Source organism: Necator americanus, chromosome V, assembly GCF_031761385.1.
Source record: "Necator americanus strain Aroian chromosome V, whole genome shotgun sequence".
NCBI lineage: Eukaryota > Metazoa > Nematoda > Chromadorea > Rhabditida > Ancylostomatidae > Necator > Necator americanus.
Genome location: NC_087375.1, coordinates 10,828,346 through 10,851,162, shown reverse-complemented (window position 1 = coordinate 10,851,162; position 22,817 = coordinate 10,828,346). Strand labels below are relative to the sequence as shown.

Here is a 22,817-nt window from a genome sequence, read left to right as displayed (position 1 = left end):
GAAACATGTTTCGCTCGTAAATCCGGCGCATGCATAACAAGCCATTGACGGCAGCATACCATGAATCTGGCGTGGTATGGATTTCTCATGGAAAGCTTCTATAGAGGCCGTAGATTTCGGAAAACCACGTAGTTCCGCTCATTTCTCCGTGATCCTCGCAAGAAACGGGATGGGAACCGCTTTAGTTCCTACGAGGTGCGTTGGAACGCCTCTTCATGTACACGATCCGTTCTTCTCAGCAGTCTACTCACTAGTTTAACATGAAAAGGCTGTGTGAGGAGACCTTATTAATCCTCGAATGCTCGCTCGTTTATGCGGCGCGTGTGAAGGACTGCAATGCATGTCGCCGTGGCGGCTTCCGAGCCCTAGAGATACAAAGTCCATACCACGTCAGATTAGTGATATGCTACCTTTAAAACACAGTAGGCCAGATTTTGTTTCGGCGGCTGCGTTGCCGCGCAATGTTAGAGTGCGGCATCCCCTGAGGGATGGAGTGGCTTGTGGAGCCGTGTATTCTTACCTCCGTAAAAATGTTGTGCATATTATCTTTTCCTTTTCTGATCGGATATATCATAATGTCCAGGTTTTAAGTACCTTACTGTTTCGTGGACTGCTTTCCAGGTACTGCTCCAACACAATTTGTACCGTTATTTACAAGCTTCTTACTAGAAATCGTTAATACTTGCAGCCCAAATCACAAGCAGAAGGGGAAATGCTCAGCAGGGTAGCGACATCTATCTCCATTTCCCTACTAAAGAATTTTTGAAGTTTTTTTTTGTTGGCATCCCGATAAGTGAATCAAGGATTGAAGAAGCGTTAGCGGACGCTGCTTGGACATTCATTACTGCATCGTTCACGATCGTAGTTTTCTTACTCATGTTTAAAGCGATCACGAATCTGGGGTGGTTCAGGCGTAGGCGTTGGCTGTATAGGCGTTACATGCCTATACAGGGTCGTAGATTCTGGGGAAGAGGGTGATTCCGTTCATTTCTCCCTGTACCAGTGTAAACGGACGACCGGAATACCGCTTCTTATGACGGCTTCTGTTGCAGTGCGCAACGTTTGCGGCCCGCCCCGCCTGCGATTCGTCGAAAACCCATCCGGTACAGGGAGAGATGAACGGAATCACCACCTTCCCCAGAATCTACGAACCCGTACAGGCATTACCCGGCTAAAACACGTACTACCTCAGCTTCGTGGCGTGATGTCTTTGAGTGATCATCTTCAACATGGAAAGGTGATTTATAAGATTTTGGCGACAACAGATTCATCACCTGTGTCTGATGATCTCCTACTCACAATAAGGGTTTTCAGGAAGGATTTGCTGTGTTCAAACGAAAAAAAACAAACAAGCGAAACCGGATGTTTCCCTTCATTCCATTTGTGGCCATCAGAGCTGCGAAATGAGTGCCATCTCACTGATAAAAAAACCAAATATTCTAGAACTCACCTCATTTGAGTCAAACTCCAACTATATAACGGAACAAAGAGTCTGCGAGAATCTTAGCCATTGTTTTTTTTTTTTCAAAAAAAAATCACAAGATAAATATGGATTTACCTTCATTGCACGATCGTAATTGTGCAAAAACGTCTGTTTTCAAATAAAAATTTGTTGAATAAATGAACACACGCGTCAAAAATAGTTTAAATCTATTGGTTCGTGAACTAAAACAAATCCGAAAAACAAATTCGTGAACTAAAAAAAATCCAAAGTTTTAAGCATATCCTCCTTCATCACATGTTACCAAGATCATCCATGTTTCAATGTCCCGAAAAAAATTTATTAATACTTAACACATTAGTTTCTTCCAAATACAATTGAAGCTTTTTCATTCGTTTCTTCACTATTTTTCTTAACATGGGCCAATACCATTTTTGGATGAGGTTCCATTTAATTTTATATTCCACAAACATTAAACATGTCCAGTCGCTACATCCATCCTTTATAGTGAACATTTTTCACAAACCTATCAAAAAGAAACACGGAGGATATGAGGTACGTTCATGAATCGGAACAAGGATATGAGGCTGCAAATGATGGATACTTCAGCATCAAATGAAGAAGCCGATCTTAATCTAGCAAAGTATATCCTACACCATGCAGCCTATCGGTTTGCTCACAAAAAGTAGAAGTGAATGTGATGCTGTTTGCCTGGCCCTTATATCATGAATTCCTTGAATTCCTTACTGCGATGTAAAAACACAAAATAGGCTCGCTCCACGAAGACCCCAGTTATAAGTATTCCTTGTTCTTCATGAAAGCTAGCTTCTACTCGAAGCGATTTGTAGAGAACAACCCACTTTGAACTCTCACTAGTTGAATATTTGTTCTCAAGAATCAAAGTTCTAAGCGAATCTATCCTCAAATCAGTATTGCAGGAAGTCACTTTTTACTGTACTTATACCTTTTATTTCACTGGATAACGAGTAGATGCGACTCTGAAGTAACTACGCGAGGTTAGAAACAAAAACATGAAGCATACAGTTTGATAATATTGGATAGAGAGCAATGGAACCCTGGAGGGGGTTACTGTGCTCCATCGTGGCGCGCCGCGACCGCCAGAACAAAATCTGCGCCCCAGATGTGTGTCAGTGGCTTGTGCGTGCACGTAAGTGGCGCGTTCTCACGTATCTCGTTGGAACGAATGCCGCATCCCATCCCGTTTGACAGGATGATTAGCGGGAATTGAGACCACCCACTGTTATCCCGTAATCTACTCTCTGATTTCTGTATTTGCCCACAGAGACACCAAGATCCTCAGTTTCGCGATAGGATGTCTTAAAGAGCTTAAGAGCTATTTTACTTTGAAACATTCAAGAAGGTAAAGTAATTCATACTGCAACAATCGATGGATGAGAATCATAATAATCAATCAGAAGTGGCAGACATCTGTGCAGTTGTTCGGAAATACTGCCAAATATTTGTCACATTTGTCATACACAAAATATGAGTGATTCATGAATTAGCCGAAAAAAAAAATTATTAGGATTCGTATTAGGTATTCGTATTAGGTATTCGCTGATAAAAAATTAAACAATTACTCTGAAAACACTCGCGGATTTCGCAAAACTATCTACTCAATTAAGGGAATAAAATTTAAGCACATGATCTATCATTCATCCGATCGAGAAGTTTTGGAATATAGACTTTCTTGGCCATTTTTTCATCTTGTGGCTTTGTGAAGGATTTTCAGACGCCATAAGACTACGAATCGCTGCCCAGCTTTTCTAGACAGAATGTGGACAAGTTCTTTTTCTTTTTCTTTGAACGAAGTGAGACGGATATTAATCTGATAATGCAGTGTTCCAACAGTGTAAAAGAAATGGAGTAAAATGAAGTTGGGGGGGGGAAGGGGCGGCACTCAGTGGCGCCCTTATTTCTCGAAGTAAATATTTAAGTCTATCGGGGCCCTAACGCCTAAGCATCAACTTCTAGAAGACATCCTTAGAAGATCTATGACATGGAAACCAAAGTTACTAAGAGAAAAAAGTTAGAGCGCCGAGAAATAAGAGCGCCACTAAGTGTCTCTCCCCCAACTACATTTTTCCCAAAGAAATATGACTAACTGGAAGAAAAAAAAAGGTTAGAACTCACAACGGAACCGTAGAAGTCACCTGTAATGAGGTCATTGTCCATGGATATGTTATGGAAGTGGTCGAGCAATGTCACCATCTTATCAGTCGTCTTGATAACGCAGGTCTCTGAAAATCAGTCTACTGACGAATAATGCAAAACCAGTAAATCGACCACACATGCAACCTAACTATGAGATAAAGCTTGGTTGAGATGAAATTTTGTTCTCTATAAGTTTTAACATATCATCAGCTTCCAGACTTCCATTTCTAAACCTAACTTCTAAATCTGAATTCCCCACATAATTATAGAACAATTGCGCACGATAGTTCGATAAAAGCCAGGGTCAAGCGTATAGTTGGGAAAAATCCCTCCTAAAAACGACCCGCCCCCCCCTCGCAGACCCTCCCAAAAACGACCCCCTCATCTCGTTCCTACCAGTATAGCTGCCCACACAGCAATGAAAATTTGGGTATAATAAAAAAATTTAAAAAAACAAATAAACGCCTAATAAATAAATTAAAACAATACGATGTAATAAACAAATAATAGATTATTTTAAAAAATAGTAATGCTACAAGTAAAACAAAATACATATTGTAATGCAGCGATATTAATGGAATAAATAATAACAAGAATATATATATATATACATATATATTCATGTTAATTATATGTTCAAGATGCCGCGTGACGTGTGCCAGATGGAAGAGGATCAAGAAAAATAAAAGTTTTAAACAATAAACAAAAGTTCGATCCCCGCCGGAACCATTATTTTTGCAAAACGAAAAAACAGCTGGAAAAGAAGGAGAACACCTTTTAAAACAATTTTCACACTATTTCCGACTATTACCAAACAATTTTACTCATCGACAACGAAAATGAACGGATGAGAGTTCGATCCCTACTGGAATCTAGATTTTTGCAAAACCGAAAAAAAAATCACTGAGGAGAAAATTTCACCGGCAATTTCTTGAAATTGTGTTTAGAGCACTGTTTGCCACATACAAGTGTTATACAGAGGTTATTTTAGTGATTAAAACCAGGTCTTAATTGGAAATTACTGCTGGACAGGTCGGATTTTGTTATCTTGAAATAAACATGAATAACTCACTAAGGAAGAGACATAAGAAGATAAAGCTGCATGCATTGTGTAGAGGAAGATTTGCGCTACAAAATGGTTAAAGAATCTTTTGCAGGGACCCTCTGGTTTTTTTGAAAACTAGTTGAGAAAAAGTTGAGAAATTTGGCGTTTTTCTCAACTTTTTCTCAATTAGCTTTTTTAAAGACGAAAACTACCTGTAAAAACGCAAAAGCAAACTGTGATAGCGAAAGTCTTCCTCTACAACACACTTCAAATCGAATTTGTTTTTACAAACTATGAGCTGAGTTATGGAAGTTTGTTTGAAGTTACACAGATTTTGACGCCTTGCCTTTTTCCCGTTGCGAGGATACGGTAGCGCCGTTGAAAAATTCGACTCCATATTTGGATAGAGCATCAAGGAAAACCCTTAACTGCAAATTTTGGCCTCTGGAAGTGTTCTGATTTTCTCAAAAGCTAGTTGAGAAAACTCGAAAATTTGAGGCAAAAATTGGGATTTTTCTCAACTAGGTTTCAAAAAGACTGGGAAAGCTAGAGGCACCAAACTTTGCAGAAATATAGGAGAAATCTCTCTCTACAGATCGCAGCCAGCAATATTGCATAAAATTCACTTTGAGCGTAGATATTTAGAAACTCGTGGAGCCCACTTTGTACTAATTTTAACCCTAATTACGCCTGTAGATGTCTTTTTTTCGCTCAGTAGCAGCATCAGAATTGCTTTTTCGACTGAAAGTAAGAAGTTCGTCACTGTGGGATGAGAAATGTGCTCTTCAAATTCTTTTACATCAAGTGCAAAAGAAGCACGTTGGCAGAGATTGATCTCTGACCGTCTCAATGAAAACAGTGCGGCATCTCGTTGAGCCATCCAACCTTGCTAAATCACCAGCACCAGCCCTATTTCAATAGAGCTTGTAAAGGCCAATTAACAGACGTCCTTATCGAAGTCTTTGTAATCACGCATAAATAAGTCTGCACTACACTTACCAACTTGAGCCAGCGTACTTGCTTTTCATTGCAGCTATCCTTTTTCTTTTACTTAGTGCTCTTACACTTCTGTTAGCTTCTGATATTGAATTGGCTGTGACGAAGAGTGCCAAAGCACTGTGCAAGTTATGAAGATTGCCTTTTATGGTACTCAATGCGAAGTCACCTCTGGTTAGTTCCATTTCTTTCATATAAATTAGTAACACACAATTTTGTTGTGTAGACTGTAATTTTGTAATTTTGTTTTGTAGAACTGTAATTTTGTACTGCTTAGACTTGATGGGTTTGACAAAAAGTCGATTTTTGAAAGAACAAAAACTTTCAGGTAGTTAATTGCATTTAAAATAATTGGTTTCTTATTTTATCACATCACAACATTATCACTTTATTTATTATGCATCACATTTATTCAAGATTTCAATTGTTTTGGTTTGCGCCACCGAAGCGACTCCGACGTCATCAAGCATCAGTTGGAGCAGCAAAAAGTGCTAATCGTCCATCTTCAAGATTGGCTCAAAAAGCGCAGTAGTTCTATTACCAGAATTATGAAGAATAAATTTTTAAAAACCATTTTTTGGTTTGTGTACCCTCTTTTTATCCTAACTTTTTATGCTACAATAGTCTTCCTCAACTGCAACCGCGAGTCTTCTTCAATCGTTTATTCGAATATTAAAAAAAATTATTTATTTTATATCATTTATTTTTATATTAAACAGAGCTCAAGTACTGAATATGCATCACTGACGTTTTTTCTTCTTTGAGACAACTCTTCCATTTTTTAGTCGCAGATATCGGGACCTGAAAAAAAAAACCTTAGAATACGTTTCAGTTGTGAATATATTCTGATATGCGGTGAAAACATGCCATTCACTGCTGATCCTCCTTCAAGTTACAGCACTACGTCTGAAAAAAAGCAGTTTTCACTCTTGTTTTTCTGCTGAATGTCGCATACCTAAATTACACTTCATTTTGTACACCTTAATATGTGTTTGTTTGAAAACAACAACCCCGTCTTCCTTTTCTCTTTGCTCCTTTCATTTTTTCTGATTTTCCAACTCCTACTTAAATTTTTTCTTAATTTTCCGACCCCCTCTTACGACCCCCCCCCCCTGATCCGACACCCCTCTTACGACCACCTGTTGAGAAATTCTCAACACACGCTTGACCCTAATAAAAGCAACAGGCAGCAGCCGCATCGCGTCTGCAGCAACTTGGACCTTCACGAGTGATCTGTATGAATGCCTGCACGTCGCATTCATTAGAGCATTTTTGCCGCCAACCATCTTACGATCTAGATCAACCATCTTGCGCATCTGCTGAAGGTTTCGTCGGACCGGGTTAAAGGCAGCATACCACAGATCTGAGGTGGTGCGGATTTCAGGTTGAGTATTCGTATACTGGATAGTAGATTATGGAGAGGGGTGTGATTCCGTCCATTTCTTCCTAATTGCCGTAAAAAACGGCCCGGAAGATGCGGCGCCGCACAGGGCTGGCGCGCTCCAACGAACACCCCGTAGAAAGTAGTGCGCAGGAATGCTCGAAGCCGCATCTTCCCGGCCGCTTTCTACGGCAATTAGGAAGAAGTGGACGGAATCACCCTCCTCCCCATAATCTACATCCCCGTATACGAATACTGCACCGGAAATCCGTACCACTCCAGATTCGTGGGGTGATGCCTTTAAAGTGTAGTTGGAAGGGGGGTTGGCACACAACCTCACTCTTACTTCTCCATCCAAGTGAATAACTAACACAGTCGCGGCCCAGAAAAGTCTAAACACTGGTCTTAAAGGATCTATGACATGCAACCTCAAGCTACTAAGAGAAAAATACGAAGATAGATCTTTAGAAATAAGAATGCGGTTGAGTACCTCTCAGCAACCACATTTCACTTAATGCACTGTCCGTACAAAAGACACACCGAAACCTGGTTGAAAAGATTTGTATTGGTTATAAATAGCGGGTGTGGCGCGGTCGGCAGGAGGTTCCGCTACCTGCACGATTGATCGGAAGTTCGAATCCGCCCTAGTGCTCACCAAGCCTTCCATCCCTGCGGGGTCGATAAATTGAAGCCAGACTTGTCTGGTACCAATTTATCGACCCCGCAGGGATGGAAGGGAGTATAAAACACTGAATTGACACATCGGCTAGCCACCGCAAGTCACTGTATAGACCAGTCACACGTTCGTAAACCTAAAACGATTCTGAATTGAGGTGAACGTGGGGACGTATCCCAAGCAGATTGATTAACGCCAGACACTTTCACACACTTTTTATATAAAAGTATGCTAACATATATCGATTTATAGTGGGATCCAGTGTGAACGATTACATACGAAGAGGAACTATCTTCAAACGGAACCTGTTACCTAATCGCGTAGTGACAGGTCATGCTCACATACGTTCACTACACAAAATTTTGAAATAGAACAAGCTGGGAGCCGATTATTCTAAAAATAAGCGCAAAACATGCAATAACGACCGGTATAAAGTACAGTCAATACAACGGACAAAAACGGAAGCAAAATCATAAAGTTGTCACTTGATCTGTGTTCGTGCAGGAATAACAATGGCATAAAAACAAACAGTGACGAATAGCATGTGTGTAGAACTGGTCCACTTCATTTCGTACGTTTTGACCATTACCACTATTCCAAGTGGAATTAGTGATCCCAATGTTGTTATTTTGGAGGAAAAAGGCTCCGCTTCTCATTTACATAGCTATAGATTCCAACGAAGAAATTTCGACATCCTTGTTTTTGATCCAGCGCTATCCCTACGTCCGTTATTTTCTGGAAAGCCTTCAGGCACTTTTTTTTTCTTGTAAGGAAAACCAGAAGCGTTAGGCCGCCCGCAGAGTTCACAGCCGCCCGCGCGGGTCTGCACCTGATGGTTATTGAGCGCACTGTTGTGGGCAGCCAACAATCGCCAAGACCGCAGAGCCGCCAGACCGCGCGGCCGCGCGGTTCTGAACTCTGCGGGCGGCCTTACTGTGCTCTCCAATGCGCTAAGTCTAGTCGAAAATTTATAGATGTCTAGTGTATCTGCACAATCTGAGTGGTGTGAGCGGACGGGTGCTGGGATATCAACTGCATAGGTCCACAACTCATACATCACTCTACCGATGTTGTCGTTTAGTCATCAGATTTGAAGATTTCTTGGCTCCACTTCATGTCAAATCACAAGATCTTCAGATAAGTTCTTACAACCCAACGATAACATACGAATGGTTGTTTTCCACTGGTTTCTAGTTTTCTTAATTTTGTTTCGATTTTTGGTCTCGTAAGACTTCATGGAAGGTTTCGTTTCCGTATTTGTAATTTGTTGAAATATCAGTTAGTTGTGTTTAATCTCTTGAGGGAAAAAACAAGTTCGGGAACTTGAAATTTCGCCTATTTGACTTTTCAAATAAGTGTTCTTTGATGAGTACTCCGCCTAATCCTGGTTCAGCAACGAATTTTCGTGGCCTCGCTTCTCGCTCTGTTGACAATTTGCGTGTCGACCTTTAACGTCTTGGCAGCGATGATTCATTCGTTGGTTTCTACGGGAGCGCATGTTTCGTTTTACATTTCTCTCTTGCTTTGTCGCATTTCATTTTTCTTTCTAAAACATTATTGTGGATTTATTTATGGAATACAAGTCTTTTCTTAGAAGTCCTCAGTAGCAGCGGACTTCCAGAGCTTTTTAGAATCCTGGGAATGGTTTACTTGTTAGTTGTGCGCAAGATAGAACAGCGTGATAAGCACTGGACGTCGTGACTTTTGCATACAATAGTTGTAGGCATGTCTATGTGGAGGGCAACGATAGGAGCAAAGCCTCCAATAGCTCCGAAGCCAACCGAAGATGATGAATGGGAGACCGATCCTGACTTTGTTGTTAGTCTTTTTCTTCTTTTACCATCCAAAGAATTACGGAGCGTGACCATTTTGTGATGCAACCTTTGATATTGTAGTTTTCCGTCTTTCTAGACTCTATTTAGTGCCTATTGTTTTTTTTTTCTCTCAAAGACAACTTTATTCGTACAGAATGACATCAGTGAGAAAGCCAGCCGTTGGGGAGCCAAGACAGTGGAGGGTTCCGGCCATCAAGAACATTTTAGTGTCGAAAAACTGAGACAAGAAGCACTTGCCGCTGACAAAATCCAACAGGTTTCGACGTCTATTTCTTCTTTGTTGACACTCAATTTTTCCTTCTGCCCTTGATTCAGGAGAAAAAGTTGGAACAAATGCCGAAAGCTAGCGAGGGATATGGAGGAAAGTTTGGAGTAATGACCGATAGGATGGATAAAGTGGGCATTCATTGTTATAAAATATCAATTAAATGTTGAGTAATGCTGGGAAAATTAAGTTGGGGCACTAAACCGCACTCTTATTTCCGGAAGCTTTATCTTCCTTTTTATCCTCGTAATTTTAGCTTATATCTCATAGATCCTCTATCAATAATGCCTATGTTTTAGAGCCCCGAGTGAGTAACATAATTCCAGAAATAAGAGTGCTTTTGAGAAGTCTCCCAACTACACTTTATCCGTATTATACAAGTACAACTATTTCGAGGGATTTTTCTTCTAATCGATCTTTCAAATCTCAGGCTGCTGTATCTTTCGACTACAAAGGTAAAGTGGAAGCCCATGCTTCTCAGAAGGACTACGCTGTCGGATTTGGTGGCAAGTACGGGGTTCAGACAGATAGGAAGGATAAATCTGCTGCCGGGTGGGATGAGAGGGTTGAACTTTCCAAGCACGAAAGCCAGAAAGGTTTGCTAATTGTCTTCTGGTTTTCTGCTTTTTGACGTTTGTAGTAAGAGATGGTTACATTTCCTTTTTGCACGTTTTAACACAGCACTGCTCTACAGTTCATTTTCACACATTCTTTTTATTTCTACGTGGTCGTCCTATAACGATAATATATGCAATGATTAGGGGCTGAGCCAAGAAATTTCCGAGTGAAGGTTGTTAGAATAAGCGTTCTTGCCATTCACTTTGAAAGCTCATGAGACAGTGGGTAAATCATCCCTTTTTGGGTAAAACCTTTTCCTGCCCAAAGTTGAGCACTTTCTTTACCATGATATTACCCGGAAAAGATATTGGAGTGACCACCTTCTTGACTGTATTTCGTTTATATTACACTGGCGTACCTTCTGTCATAATAGTAGTTTTTATTACAGAATGTTTTATATTTGTATGCCCATTCAGATGCTTCCTCTGGATATGGTGGTCGTTTTGGTGTCCAGAAAGATAGAAAGGACAAATCAGCTGCCGGATGGGATGAAAAGGTTGAGTTATCGAAGCACGAAAGCCAGAAAGGTTTGTTAACTTCTATTGCCCTCATAAATCAAGATGTTTTCTCTTTTCGTCATGATCTTTCTTTTCCTTTTCGTTGATTCGTCTATTATTAGGATACACCCTTGATTACTAAGACTGTTTTTCTCGGTGTCTTATTACTAATGATGTGGAATGTTCAAACGAAAGGGGGTTTTGAAAAACTGCAACTGATATGTTTTATACCGTGGAGTCATCTCCGTTTGCTGGTTGTTTAGATGTACCATCAACAGTGGATCTTTCTTAGACAAAAGGTTTCTAACCGTTAAGCGATGCATGTGGTGCAACTTGAACTAAAACTCATGATGTACGTCGCTTTTCAGCCGAGATGTCATTCATGTCAGCTCATTTTAATTGACATACATATTTACGGATTTCCAGTATAAAAGATATACTTACGAAAATAAGGCCATTTAGGATTTTGGATCTTTGAAGGGAAATAGGATAATTGCATTCAAATGAGAGAACTTCGAGGACCAGTAGCAGCGTCGTCATTTTATCAATCTAAATGAACTGTTTTTGCAAAGGATAGAATTTCACAGTTTTCTCGGGTGATTTACGAACGTTGTAAGATTTCGAACCAGTATCAATTTTCTCACTTTATTAAAGGCTGCCATAGTAAAGTAAGGATAAGTAAGTAAGAAATCGATTCTACAATCGCTTCGGCTCGGCAGTACATATTTATACCGAAATTGGAGCAACAAGGAAATGTAGCATGTGTGATCACTGAGCGAAACATACAGTTTTTCCCTTATTATTTTCCTCCATGTACAAGTCATTTGCTCAGATTCTTTTGTGAACGCACTACCGTTCTTTGTCTTGCTCCCTTTACGATGCATAATTGCACGATTTTGTGTAATTTTCGGTTTATCGCACATCTCCACGTTCGATGCCTGCGCTGTGACTCAGAAGCGGTTGTTTTCATTCACGTGAACATAGTTTCGCAATTTGTTCAGGAAAGAGGAGCCTGGAAAACTAGTTTGACGGGGAATTATTCGACAGTATAGATTATATTTCGGTTACTCACCGAGGGGAATTCTGTTAATTGAGACAGTGTTTTTGGCAAGAGAATTTTTCTGTTTTTGTTTACCTTGAAATCATTATGTTTACGGAGTATGGTGTACTGGTACCGTGTTTCTGCGCAGGCATGAAAAAGGAGTTAGTTGAAGTAGTTGCTATCAATTGCAATCAATTTATCCATGTCCAAAATTTAATTCCAACTTAGTTGTTTCAATATGCTTTTTCTTCATTTCATCTTTAATCAATTTTTCCTTTCAATAAATTAAATTGTAAACTGAATTATTTTGTACATTTTTCTACAGTCCTTGTGATCCAGTTGCTACTACTTGTGTTCCTTTTCTGTGTATAAATTATGGATAGGTTTTTTTGTAACTTTTTGTTCCTATGATCATAAAATTTCTTTCCATTCCTGTTTAGATGCTGCTACTGGATACGGTGGTCGTTTTGGTGTACAAACAGATCGTAAAGATAAATCAGCTGTAGGTTGGGATGATCACAGTGATCTAACGAAGCATGAAAGTCAAACTGGTGAGTGGTTCTTGTGTTGAATTTATGACGGTATTGGTGTGGGTGGGGTGACATTTCTATGGGAGGATTTTTCACTCGCTCTGAGTGATGAGAATTTCTTACCATTCGCTGATGGTACCTTCTTCTGTAGACTACAAAAAAGGATTTGGAGGCAAATTCGGAATACAAACCGACCGACAAGATGCCTCAGCTGTTGGTTGGGACACGTTAGAAAAAGTTCCTCCGCATGCCAGTCAGAAAGGCTTGTTATTTTTGCAGAATATCTGAGTTGTATTTTTCACAATCTCGGTAGTTTCTTAACTTCCATTATTCGATGCATACTTGCTCCTACTAATAGTTGTTCTTTTTTTATAGCTTCCCTAGTTAAGGTCTGCTTACCTTTTCATGCATGAAGTTGGTATTTAAGAGTTTCCTGGTTTTCAGATTACAAGCAAGGTTTCGGTGGAAAGTTTGGTGTTCAAAAAGACAGGCAAGATAAATCCGCTGTCGGCTACGATTCGCATAATGAATTACAGAAACATGAGAGCCAAATGGGTGGGTGTGCAGTGTTCGTGTGTTGATCGTGCAGCAACTACCATATTTCTATTTATGTTGTATTCGCTTACACTTCTTTAGACTACAAAAAAGGATTTGGTGGTCGCTTTGGCGTGCAGAACGATAGGCAAGATCGCAGTGCTGTAGGATTTGAATATCATGAGCACTTGTCTAAACACGAAAGTCAGATAAGCAATAAAGGTAAATCATTATTTTTGTTGTTCTCCCCCGTTAGTCGTAGCCTTCTACCTCTTTTATAGTGTATACATTCACCTTCTATATTTTCTACTTATCATCGTACCATCGTTCCATTTCAGCTATCGACAAAAGCAACGACCAAAGTCGTGGTGACTCTGCACCTCAGAAAAAGTCACCTCAACGTGAAAATGTGCCAACTCCAGAAAAAGGAAGAGCTTCTGATCTACGTGCTCGATTTGAGAAGTTGGCTGCTGGCGATGTGGGTCTTTGTCGCGTTAGTAATGCATAAAATAGCAGTCTGATTTCATGTTCTTGACTATATGTAAGAATAAGCAACAGATTCTTCCCTTTGAGATGTTTTATCTTCACTCTCGTTATCTAACGTAACCCGATTAGTGAGAATATAAATATATATATATATATATATATATATATATATAAATAATATAATATCTGTTCTAGTCTCTATAGCCTATTTCTATTTTCAAGTGGAGGAGGGCTTTTAGCATTGTGAGGGCCGGCAACGATCCAGGATTCTGACACTTGAGAAGAGCGATCTTTTTCAGACTGAAGATCGTGTTGCTGCTGAACGTGAGAAAAGAAAACGCGAAGATGAGGCACTGCGAGAACAGCAGAGACGTGAAGAGGTCATTATTAAACACGGTTCTTAATTTTAAGTGGATAAACATTATTTAGGAGGAACGAATGCGCCGCATTGAAGAGCAGTGGAAGAAACAGGATGCGGAGAACCCGTTAGATGAAGAACAGCGACGAGAGGCAGAAGTAGCCAACGAATTGTCTTACCAAGTAAGACTGTTTTTTTTTTCTAGTTTTCTTCTTTTTTGAATTGTTTCTCAGTTTTATTAGTTGATTTTTTAACGTCACTTTTAATGTTTTATAACTACTTTTATTTTGTTGCAGCAGAAAACTAAACGACGAAGTGCGGGACCAGCTCCGGGTGCAGTGCCTATAATGCCAGGTATTTCTAAGCAGCCGCTATCACCTGAGCCAGAACAATCAAAAGAGGAGCCACCTGTGAGTCTGCAAATCACGTGCCTCAAAATTTACCTAAAGATTAGCTTATTAGATGTCTCCTCCACCAGCTCCTATACAAGTGTTGCCATCGGTAGCAAAGCATCCACCTCAGCCAGCTGTGGCTATGCCTTCAGGTTCGTCTAATAACTAGAAAGAAGGAACAGCTATTCGGTTTTCTTGTACGACCTGGATATAAGCCAACGTTTATTTAAGCTCCTGTTCTTGCTTGCGAACTTCGTCGCCCACCATCAAGTGACGATGAAGTTGACAATGAAGCAGAATGGGAGGAGGAGGAGAAGAACTTTAAGGTAATATTTTGATGTCTCCATCTCTTCTCTCCTGCAATGTAGCAGTATTTCTCAGTTAAGCAGTGGAACAGGTTCTATTTATTTTGCAAAGAAAAAACACAATCCGCATGTTGTTTTTTCTAGAAACAACCTCAAACCGCTCCTGTACCCACGAATCCTGTTCCGCTACCTACTTTTTCTGAGGAGGTAAGAATTAACGTATGATGAGTACGTTTAAGCTGAAAGTCCTTTTCTTTTTAGTCATTTATAGCTTTTTCCATTAGAAACGTGAGCATTAGAAGACAACTAAAATGGTCTTCATAGTTGCCTAGAAATGCTGATTATCGTGAAATTTCTCAAATTTTCCACAGTGTTCTCTGAAAAACCTGCCGCGTGGTCATGACGGAGGATGTTAATTTGAGGTTTCTATAGATATCATTAGTTAACAGCTGTGGAAAAACATTCACATACGCAGTTTTGGCATGAGAAAGCGAACTACTTTATCTCTCTATCTGGATTTGTGTCTCAATTATAAGATGTGGTTGCGCTCAAGACAAACACTTGCTAATTCATATTATATAATGATTGTTTCTGCTTTTCTCTTTCATAAACAGACTTTGCTTTTGTTGTCAAGTACGTTTAGGGCTGAGAAAAACGGGGTCTACCGGAAAGCCATAACATTAGTTTTTCTCGAAATTTAACTCCGTCAGAAACAAAAACAAAAGAAAGTGATACCAAAAGAGAGGTAAAAATTTGGAGATGATAGTTAGATACTACAGTCATTTGTATCTACGTGTTTATGGTGTGAAACAAATGGTAATTCTATTATTTTCGTTCGCTAAACTGTTGACAAATCATAGGGCCTAGTGTGAGTAAATGACAGCAACGTTTTGCACGACTTGAGATCAACTTTTTGAAGTTCCTTACAGTTACAAGTTACACTAAATTGCAGCGACTAGACGTACCATTGTTCTTTTCTAACGTTTACCACTTTAGCCAAAATCGTATGCACCACCAATGACTGCCATTCCACGGTACGACGTGGTTCCTGGCGATGACGACGTCGCCGCTGTCCCCGCAGCACCCGCTGCTATCTCAGCTCAGTACGAATTGCCGCCGTGTGACGTACGTCAAGCGACCAGAACATTTGTGAGAAGAATGACATTTCGAAAGTTATTCATATTCTAGGAACCTGCAGCTGTCGTTACGCAGTCGCATGCAAATCCACAGAAAGGAAAAACCCATCCACTAGACTCCTCTCAAGGTCTGACGGCAGTGGCTATATATGATTACCAGAAGAACGATGATGACGAAATCAGCTTCGAACCGGACGACATTATAACAAATATTGAGCAGGTCTTATTTTAAACATGATTTTTTCTTTTTCTTCTGAGTGAAATAAGTGAGTTTTGAGTGCTATGTTCAAGATTTAAAAATGTGCAAAATTACAGATCGATGCTGGTTGGTGGAGAGGAGTTTGTAATGGACAATATGGCCTATTTCCGGCAAATTATGTGGAATTGAGGTGAAAATAGGTGCTGAATCTCTTCATGCCTTAACTCGCTTCACTTTTGACTCGGTAACTTTCAACTCTATTATCTGCCCTTCCAAATTTCCTCGATATTTCTTGTTACTGTGTTTATCTACCCCTTTACTTAATACACTTGTACTGAAAAAGTTTTAATCCTTAGCCGGTTTATATTCGCAGTAATTCCGACATATGAAAAACAGCTCAAAATGTGTATTCAATTTGCTCGCAGTCTGCTTCAAATTCTTTTCTTATATGGGAATCTTTTTTGTAGAACATTTAGTGTGGACACATACTCACCTCACAACATGTATGGTTTTATCCACCACTATTTTGTAGCAAGTATGGATTTTTGCACTACTATTTATTTCGTAACGTGTAGATAACCTTGTAAAATATAGTGATATAATCTATACATTCTTGAACATTGTTTTAGTTAATAAAGTAACCATAAAAAAATATTAATCAGTTAATCTTCGAATATTCACAACCACTGCTCTTGGCCACTGTTGTATCTACATTTCATTGGTCAGTTTCTTAATTTATATCCTTTTATTTCTTTTATCATTATTTGTGGACCGATTTCTCGAATGAATTTTTAAAACTTGTTATGTTATTAGACGTTCATCAAGGTTTCAGTAGTGTTCTATAATTAGTTCCGTGCAGCTAAATGCTGGGACATCTGAAAAGGAGAGACTAGAACTTCGCGTAGTTCGTATAGAAGCAGTTGAACCTTATTGGCAACGGCTCCTGGTACTGTATTGCGGTAGAGCCGAAACATTAAAAGAAAGATTCTCTAGACAGAGTTACGGTAGTTTTGGTCACACTTCTTTCGAAAGGAATTGAATCTGCTATTTATGTGGTAACCCTGGATGAAAAAAGTTGTAGACCGCGAGTATCCTATTCTGTGGAAGGCGCTCAAATCTCAAGCGAATCGAATGATCTGTGTAGATCAAAAAGCTAATCTGTCCTTTCCTCGAAGCGGCTAGTCAGCTCATAGTGGTGAAAAAGGCAGCCTTCAACCTACATAGAGCAGTTTGGTTGCCACAGAGAAGGGGTGTAGTGTTCCCGGTTCCTGAGGAGATCCATACACGGAGCAGGAAGGTATGTCCAGGTTGTGGTGATACCGCCGAAACAATATGAGGGAAGTTGCCAGGCAGAGTCATTTTTTTCTATTTGGATGGAATATTTTCTACTCTTACTGTCTCTAAGAATGAGGTTTCGAGTGCGATGATCAGGAAGCGTTCAGGTACCGGAAACTTTCATAAGAACGCGTGTAAATACCGCTGCAGAGTTCTCGGATTAAAGGATAGAGAAGAGCGTGAAGTACACGGTAGGCATCTATATCCGTCACAACTAGACGAATCACGCTAAACTGTCTGAGGAGATCGCTTTGGTCCTTCAAGTACCAAAATGATCTTTTCAGATGTTAAAACAGTAGCGTTAACTTGTACCACGTTAGAGTTACTGTATCCAATCGTCGATTAGTGATCTGTTAGATCAGAGCAGTTTGAACACCTTTTGTAATCGGAAAACAAACATATTTAAGACCCGTACCCAATATCATTTATCCAAATGGGTAATTACACTCTGGCGGATAAGTGGCCCGGATTAGATATACCAGAATCCAAGAAAAAAGAAAAGAAAGAAAAGATTGTACACGGATAAATACATTACGCAGCGCGAATACGTACACGGTTGGATCAAAACGACGTGAAGCTCGGTGGAGTTGCGTAAACGGTTGTGCTTGAAGCGGCGCGGTAGAGCTAAGCGTTGGGATCGAGATGTGCCACCACGAACTGCAGCGATTGGTGGCGCTAGCAAAGGTCCCCTTCGATCATAACCGCTAGGTACAGTTACACCGATCCCAACGGTTAGCTCTACCGCACCGCTTCGAACACAGGCGCCTACTCGACTGCGCAGAGCTTCATGTCGTTTTGATCCGACTATACCCACGCCTTAGCACTGGAAATTCTTTTCCAACAATGGATTAGGTCCCGCAGCGAAACACCGTTGCACTGAGTTTGCACTGGAAAGACAAGCGATACTTGATGGTGGTTTTGGAAAAAGAAAGCGAACATGATTCCATTTGCATTGTAGTTATTTTCCCGAAGAAAAATGTGTTGGATCTCATACTTGAGAGACATACTTGAGAAAACATTAAATATAGTAGCTCTATTCAAGACTAAGCTCTATTTGGATGCATCTTTATGGAAGAATAGCTCAAGAGGTTTTGCCAGTCATTGACGTCATCAGTCGTTAACTCGGATATCTTTTGTATGCGCGGCGTTTCAAGTGAAAATGAGTGCACAGCACGATAAATGACACATTTCACAGCTGGAGATGTCTACGCGACGGAGAAATGATCGCTAGGAATGCGGAGCTTATCGAATCAGCACGCTATGACTTCCCGTTAGCATCGCATCGCGTTCCTACCCGCGTGAATCCCCTGATCGTTGCCGCTCTTCATCTCATCTCAGAATTAGGACAAAAGTAGAAAGTCGAAAAATTTCACTCTTTTTTTTTGTCATCGTGCAATCACTTCAAAAAAAAAACTCCATTTTTCTTTCTTCTTCTGATGTCATTTCTTCGGGTTTTTTCTTCATTAATCGACATCCTGGAACAGTTTGATATCAGTATTCGTTGGTTGCTTCCTTGTGAAGAGTTAATAAATAGAGTGTATGGATACTAATGACTTTCTTCAGAAACGATTATCCGACAGTAGTACAATAGCAGCATTTTCAAGAATTCCACTGTTGTGGAATTCAAATATAACTGAATTAAGATAAATATCTGTTAAGGTAGTCAAAAAAAGAAATGGGAGAAAATTTTTGAAATTGGCAAAGCCGTTGAAGTGAAAATACTAATTCACCTGTACTTTCGTTAACAACTAATCCGCGTGGGTTCCTTCATCACCTCCAGATTATTGAGCATACAAATTATCATAAATTAATTTGTAAATTATCGTTCACTATGAATCCTGTATTTCTCTTTCTCAAATCTACTAATTTGATTTCCTTAAAAGACGCCAACTTTTCCCGTCGAAATAACATCTGCTTCATTTAAAATATTGCTTAAGTGATTGAATGTGAATGGTAATCAAATCTTTTAGTAGTAATTTTCTTTTTGGTAAAAAATTCTCTTGATTTTCGTATTTGCTGCTAATTTTACAGCGAATGCTTCTCACGATGATTGTGCTTTTATTCGAAGAGCTTTTTTTCTCAGTATCGTTTCTCTCATTCCGTTGATATACCTCCATGAAAAGTAAATAGGTATAAAATAGGAAAATATGCGATAAAAAATAAAGTTAAAATAAACATGAAATGAATATAAATAAAGAAAATAAAAAAAAATCTCAAAGTCTGGAATAATTTGATTCTCTGAGTATTAGATGTTTCAGTTGAAAAAAAAAATTGTTTCTTCTCACCTGTGGTCTACACATCATACATAGCTGAGAACGGGAACGGGAATGTGGTGAGAAAAGTACAGATTTTTGACGAGTTGTTGATCGTACGGACGTGCATTACTTATTCCAGAATATCAAACCATCTGAATCCGATTACGTGACTTTTGTCGCTCGTAGAGCGTTTCGGCTAGATTTCAAGCACACCACAGAATGTAGTCACATTTCAACTATTCCTACAAACGCGTACCGTTTTTGTTTAAAAAATCCTTGAAAAATTTGAAACTTGGCAAATTTTCTAGTGTTTAATGCTTTCTTTACAAGTGCTCCTACTTTTTTGCCTCCTTTATTATTATTATTATTTATTTTATATTATTTGTTTTTATTTTTTATTTTTATTTTATTTTATACCTCTAAATATGAAAAAGATAAAAAATATGAGAATGTTTAAATAACCTATAAAATAAGTATAAAATAACTTCAACTTAATGTGATCTAAAGAAAAATGACTCTCATTAGACCAGAGAGCATATATAGCTTATTAATAGATTGTGATTTTTTTTCTGTGTGCATAAATATGCTGTTAAATCTTAATATTTTTGTTGATCTACGCTTGTTTATGCAAATACCTCTATAGTTATTATGAATTCTCAGACTTAAAATGTATAAATAAACTATAAATCAATAACTAATCTAATATCTAAAAATTTATAAGTAAATCAATCTAAGATAAAATCCCGCTCGGGGTCTCCAAAGTAAAGTTTTCAAAAATATCACTTAAATACAGCTGAATTCAAGGTGATAACAGAGGTATGTACATAAACATTAGCTGAAGTTGCGGAAACCAGGAAACCAGGATGACAGAAAACTAAACAGAAACTCGAACAAACATCGAGGTTATTTGTTTTCACATGTTTTTCGTCATGCGCTCAGCTGAAGTTTAAACGTTTCTGAAAGTTTCCACCAATTTATTGTTGGTGTTCAGCCACGGATAACAGCTTCTGTCTGGTAGCGACCTCTCAAACAGATGGAATTATTTCCTCTACTTCATTATTCCTGGTTTAATTATGCATAACTAACATTTACAAGATTTTTGTTGTTTTTCTTTTGGCTTTTCAATGGCAATTAGATACCTCTTAGCAATAAACAAAGTAAACACACAAAGAAACACACAGAAAATAAACTATAATAAAAGAAAACGAGATGAGGCGAAATTTTTTGGCGGAAAAGTTTGTGAACTTACTAAAGGTTAGTGACTTGTACTTGGCTTGCTTCACGCTTTTTTTTTGTATTTATCGAATTCCTCAATGCTTTTAAAGGTATCCTAAATTGCGTGATTTTTTTAAGGAAGGACCAATTTCTGAAGCGGATTCGGGAACTTATTCCACTCCAACACTGGAAATATCAACGCGTTTTATTAGATTTAAATTCATTTATTTACTTTCCTTCTCTTTTTCCTTTAATTTCCTATTTCCTTCAATTTGATATTTGTTGGAATGTCAATTCATAATTCACTTCCTCTTTTTTTTCAAAATTTTCGCTACAAATAAAAGGGAGAATGGTAGAAAATTAAATTTCCACCAAACAGAATGAATTGACTTGTTTGTATGAGTATTCAGAAACGATCAAAGATCTCTCATTGAGGGATTTTCCGTGGAATTTTCCGTGAAAAATTAAGCTACACCATAGGAGCAGCACTCGCGCAACCATTGAGCTGTGTGTGAGCATAGCTGTCGGAAGACAGTTCACTTTATTGTGAGCGTGTGCGCTGTGTAATCCTCTCGCATTCAACAGCAACCACCACCACCACCGCTAGCAGCAGCGCCATCACCACGACCTCCTCCTCCTCGTCCTCCTCCTCGTCCTACTCGTTCTCCTCCGCTTTGTCTTCCTCTCTTTCTCAGATTCATTCGCAGTACTTTAACCCCCCGTGAGCAAACATTAGCGCTGTCACTGGCAACAACCAGCCAGTTCTTTCATAGCCGTCACGGTCGTATGATTTTTGTTGTCAGTGCACCTCAGCTCAGTTTGTTTAGTCGACTTTTCTGCTACTCTTCAACAGCTTTTTTTCTTTATTTGACTTAAATGTACTGTCAGTTTCTGGATTATTCCACAACTGTTCAACGACAAATTTGTCGTTCTTCAAGGATTTTTAGGCAATTCAATGATTTATTTCCTACCTGATAGTACCCCGCTAAAAGAAATATTTTTTATCAAAGGAAGTTTGTCCGACAGTTAGAGGATGTGAGACTTTTAGTGAAGTACCGTTGAACTTAGTTGTTTGCTCAGAAGAAGAGGAGGCTAAAAAGTGCATCAACTTTTCTTCCGTGTTCTTATTCCCACCACTTTTTTCTACTACTTGAATATTTTTAAATTATTTATAATATTTTTAAAGTTTTCAAAAGGTCTTAATTATCAGAAAATTCCGTACCTAACACATACAGTACAGAATGGAGGGAAGTCTATACGTTCTTCCAGCTTTATTTTATTCATCTATTTATTTATTTCCCATCCGATGATTGAGCTTACAAAGAAATGTGAATTTTCTCCATTGCATACAGTTAGAGTTTTCTAGCATGGAACGAGGATTATCGGTGTATTAGGTTATTTTGAACCAAATTCGTTGAGAAACCTACCCTACTCTTATCTCAAGATAACATTGCCTGAAAATGTAAAAATGATTCTATACTTTCAGGAAAAGAGACCGAAAAAAGTCCATTAGTTTTTAAGCAGTGTTAATAATGCAAACCATTTAAATTAAGATATCAAAATTGGGTTAGGTAGGAACTCAGAGCAACAGCTGCTCACCCATGTACCTTTGTTTGTGTTTTTTAAACCTTTTTTATGGAAGCATTTTGAAATATTGATCTTAACACAAAGAGAGAACTGAGAAGGTAGGTGAAAGTTATTAAAGTCATGTTAAACCAAGACATTATCAAGCTGTGCAGTAGTAGTTGGTTAATTCTATAAGAAAGTAGAAGAGAGAAAGAAAAAAATTCTAACTTATTTGTCTATAGCCTAAAAATATGAACTAATCACTTTTGACGCTGATCTTGAGGGTGTCAATACATGAGTTTTCGTTTTCCTTCTCATTCTGTTCGAAAAAAAAAATCACTTTTGGAGTTTTACATCAAATCTTACAGCATTACATCTTCGGCTGTGTAACTCATCGAAAGAACTCATCCGAGGACATATAATTGTACATATTTGTAAGCGAACTCATAACAATTTTGCTTTAGAATTTCCATTCTGCTTTTGCATATCTATAATTCTGTCTTAAGCATATAAAAACTACTTTATGCCGCATTCA

General features: G+C 38.8%; 2 protein-coding genes across 4 annotated transcripts in view; one reads left to right on the top strand and one right to left on the bottom strand.

Moving 5' to 3' along the window:
* Positions 1 to 7,705, bottom strand: part of RB195_013519 (uncharacterized protein) — a gene marked incomplete at both ends in the record, with an annotated part of 81,968 nt that extends 74,263 nt beyond the window's left edge. For both annotated transcript variants that reach the window (XM_064203375.1, XM_064203376.1), the window contains 2 exons: positions 3,596 to 3,702; positions 7,579 to 7,705. In XM_064203375.1, coding sequence (XP_064059256.1) covers positions 3,596 to 3,702; positions 7,579 to 7,705 — 234 coding nt within the window. The remainder of the gene's footprint in view (positions 1 to 3,595; positions 3,703 to 7,578) is intronic.
* A 1,734-nt stretch (positions 7,706 to 9,439) lies between these two features.
* RB195_013518 (uncharacterized protein) lies at positions 9,440 to 16,105 on the top strand (the record flags this gene model as incomplete). Of its 2 annotated transcripts, XM_064203373.1 has the most annotated exons (19): positions 9,440 to 9,532; positions 9,683 to 9,805; positions 9,865 to 9,945; positions 10,245 to 10,410; positions 10,849 to 10,959; positions 12,412 to 12,522; positions 12,653 to 12,763; positions 12,946 to 13,056; positions 13,138 to 13,257; positions 13,374 to 13,513; positions 13,821 to 13,901; positions 13,951 to 14,061; positions 14,176 to 14,289; positions 14,342 to 14,423; positions 14,503 to 14,597; positions 14,721 to 14,783; positions 15,573 to 15,701; positions 15,765 to 15,932; positions 16,028 to 16,105. In XM_064203373.1, the coding sequence occupies 19 exons, from the start codon at positions 9,440 to 9,442 to the stop codon at positions 16,103 to 16,105; spliced, it is 2,088 nt and encodes a 695-aa protein (XP_064059255.1). The 2 variants fall into 2 exon arrangements, with proteins under 2 accessions (XP_064059255.1, XP_064059254.1); XM_064203374.1 differs by lacking the exon at positions 12,653 to 12,763.
* Positions 16,106 to 22,817: the final 6,712 nt, after the last annotated feature.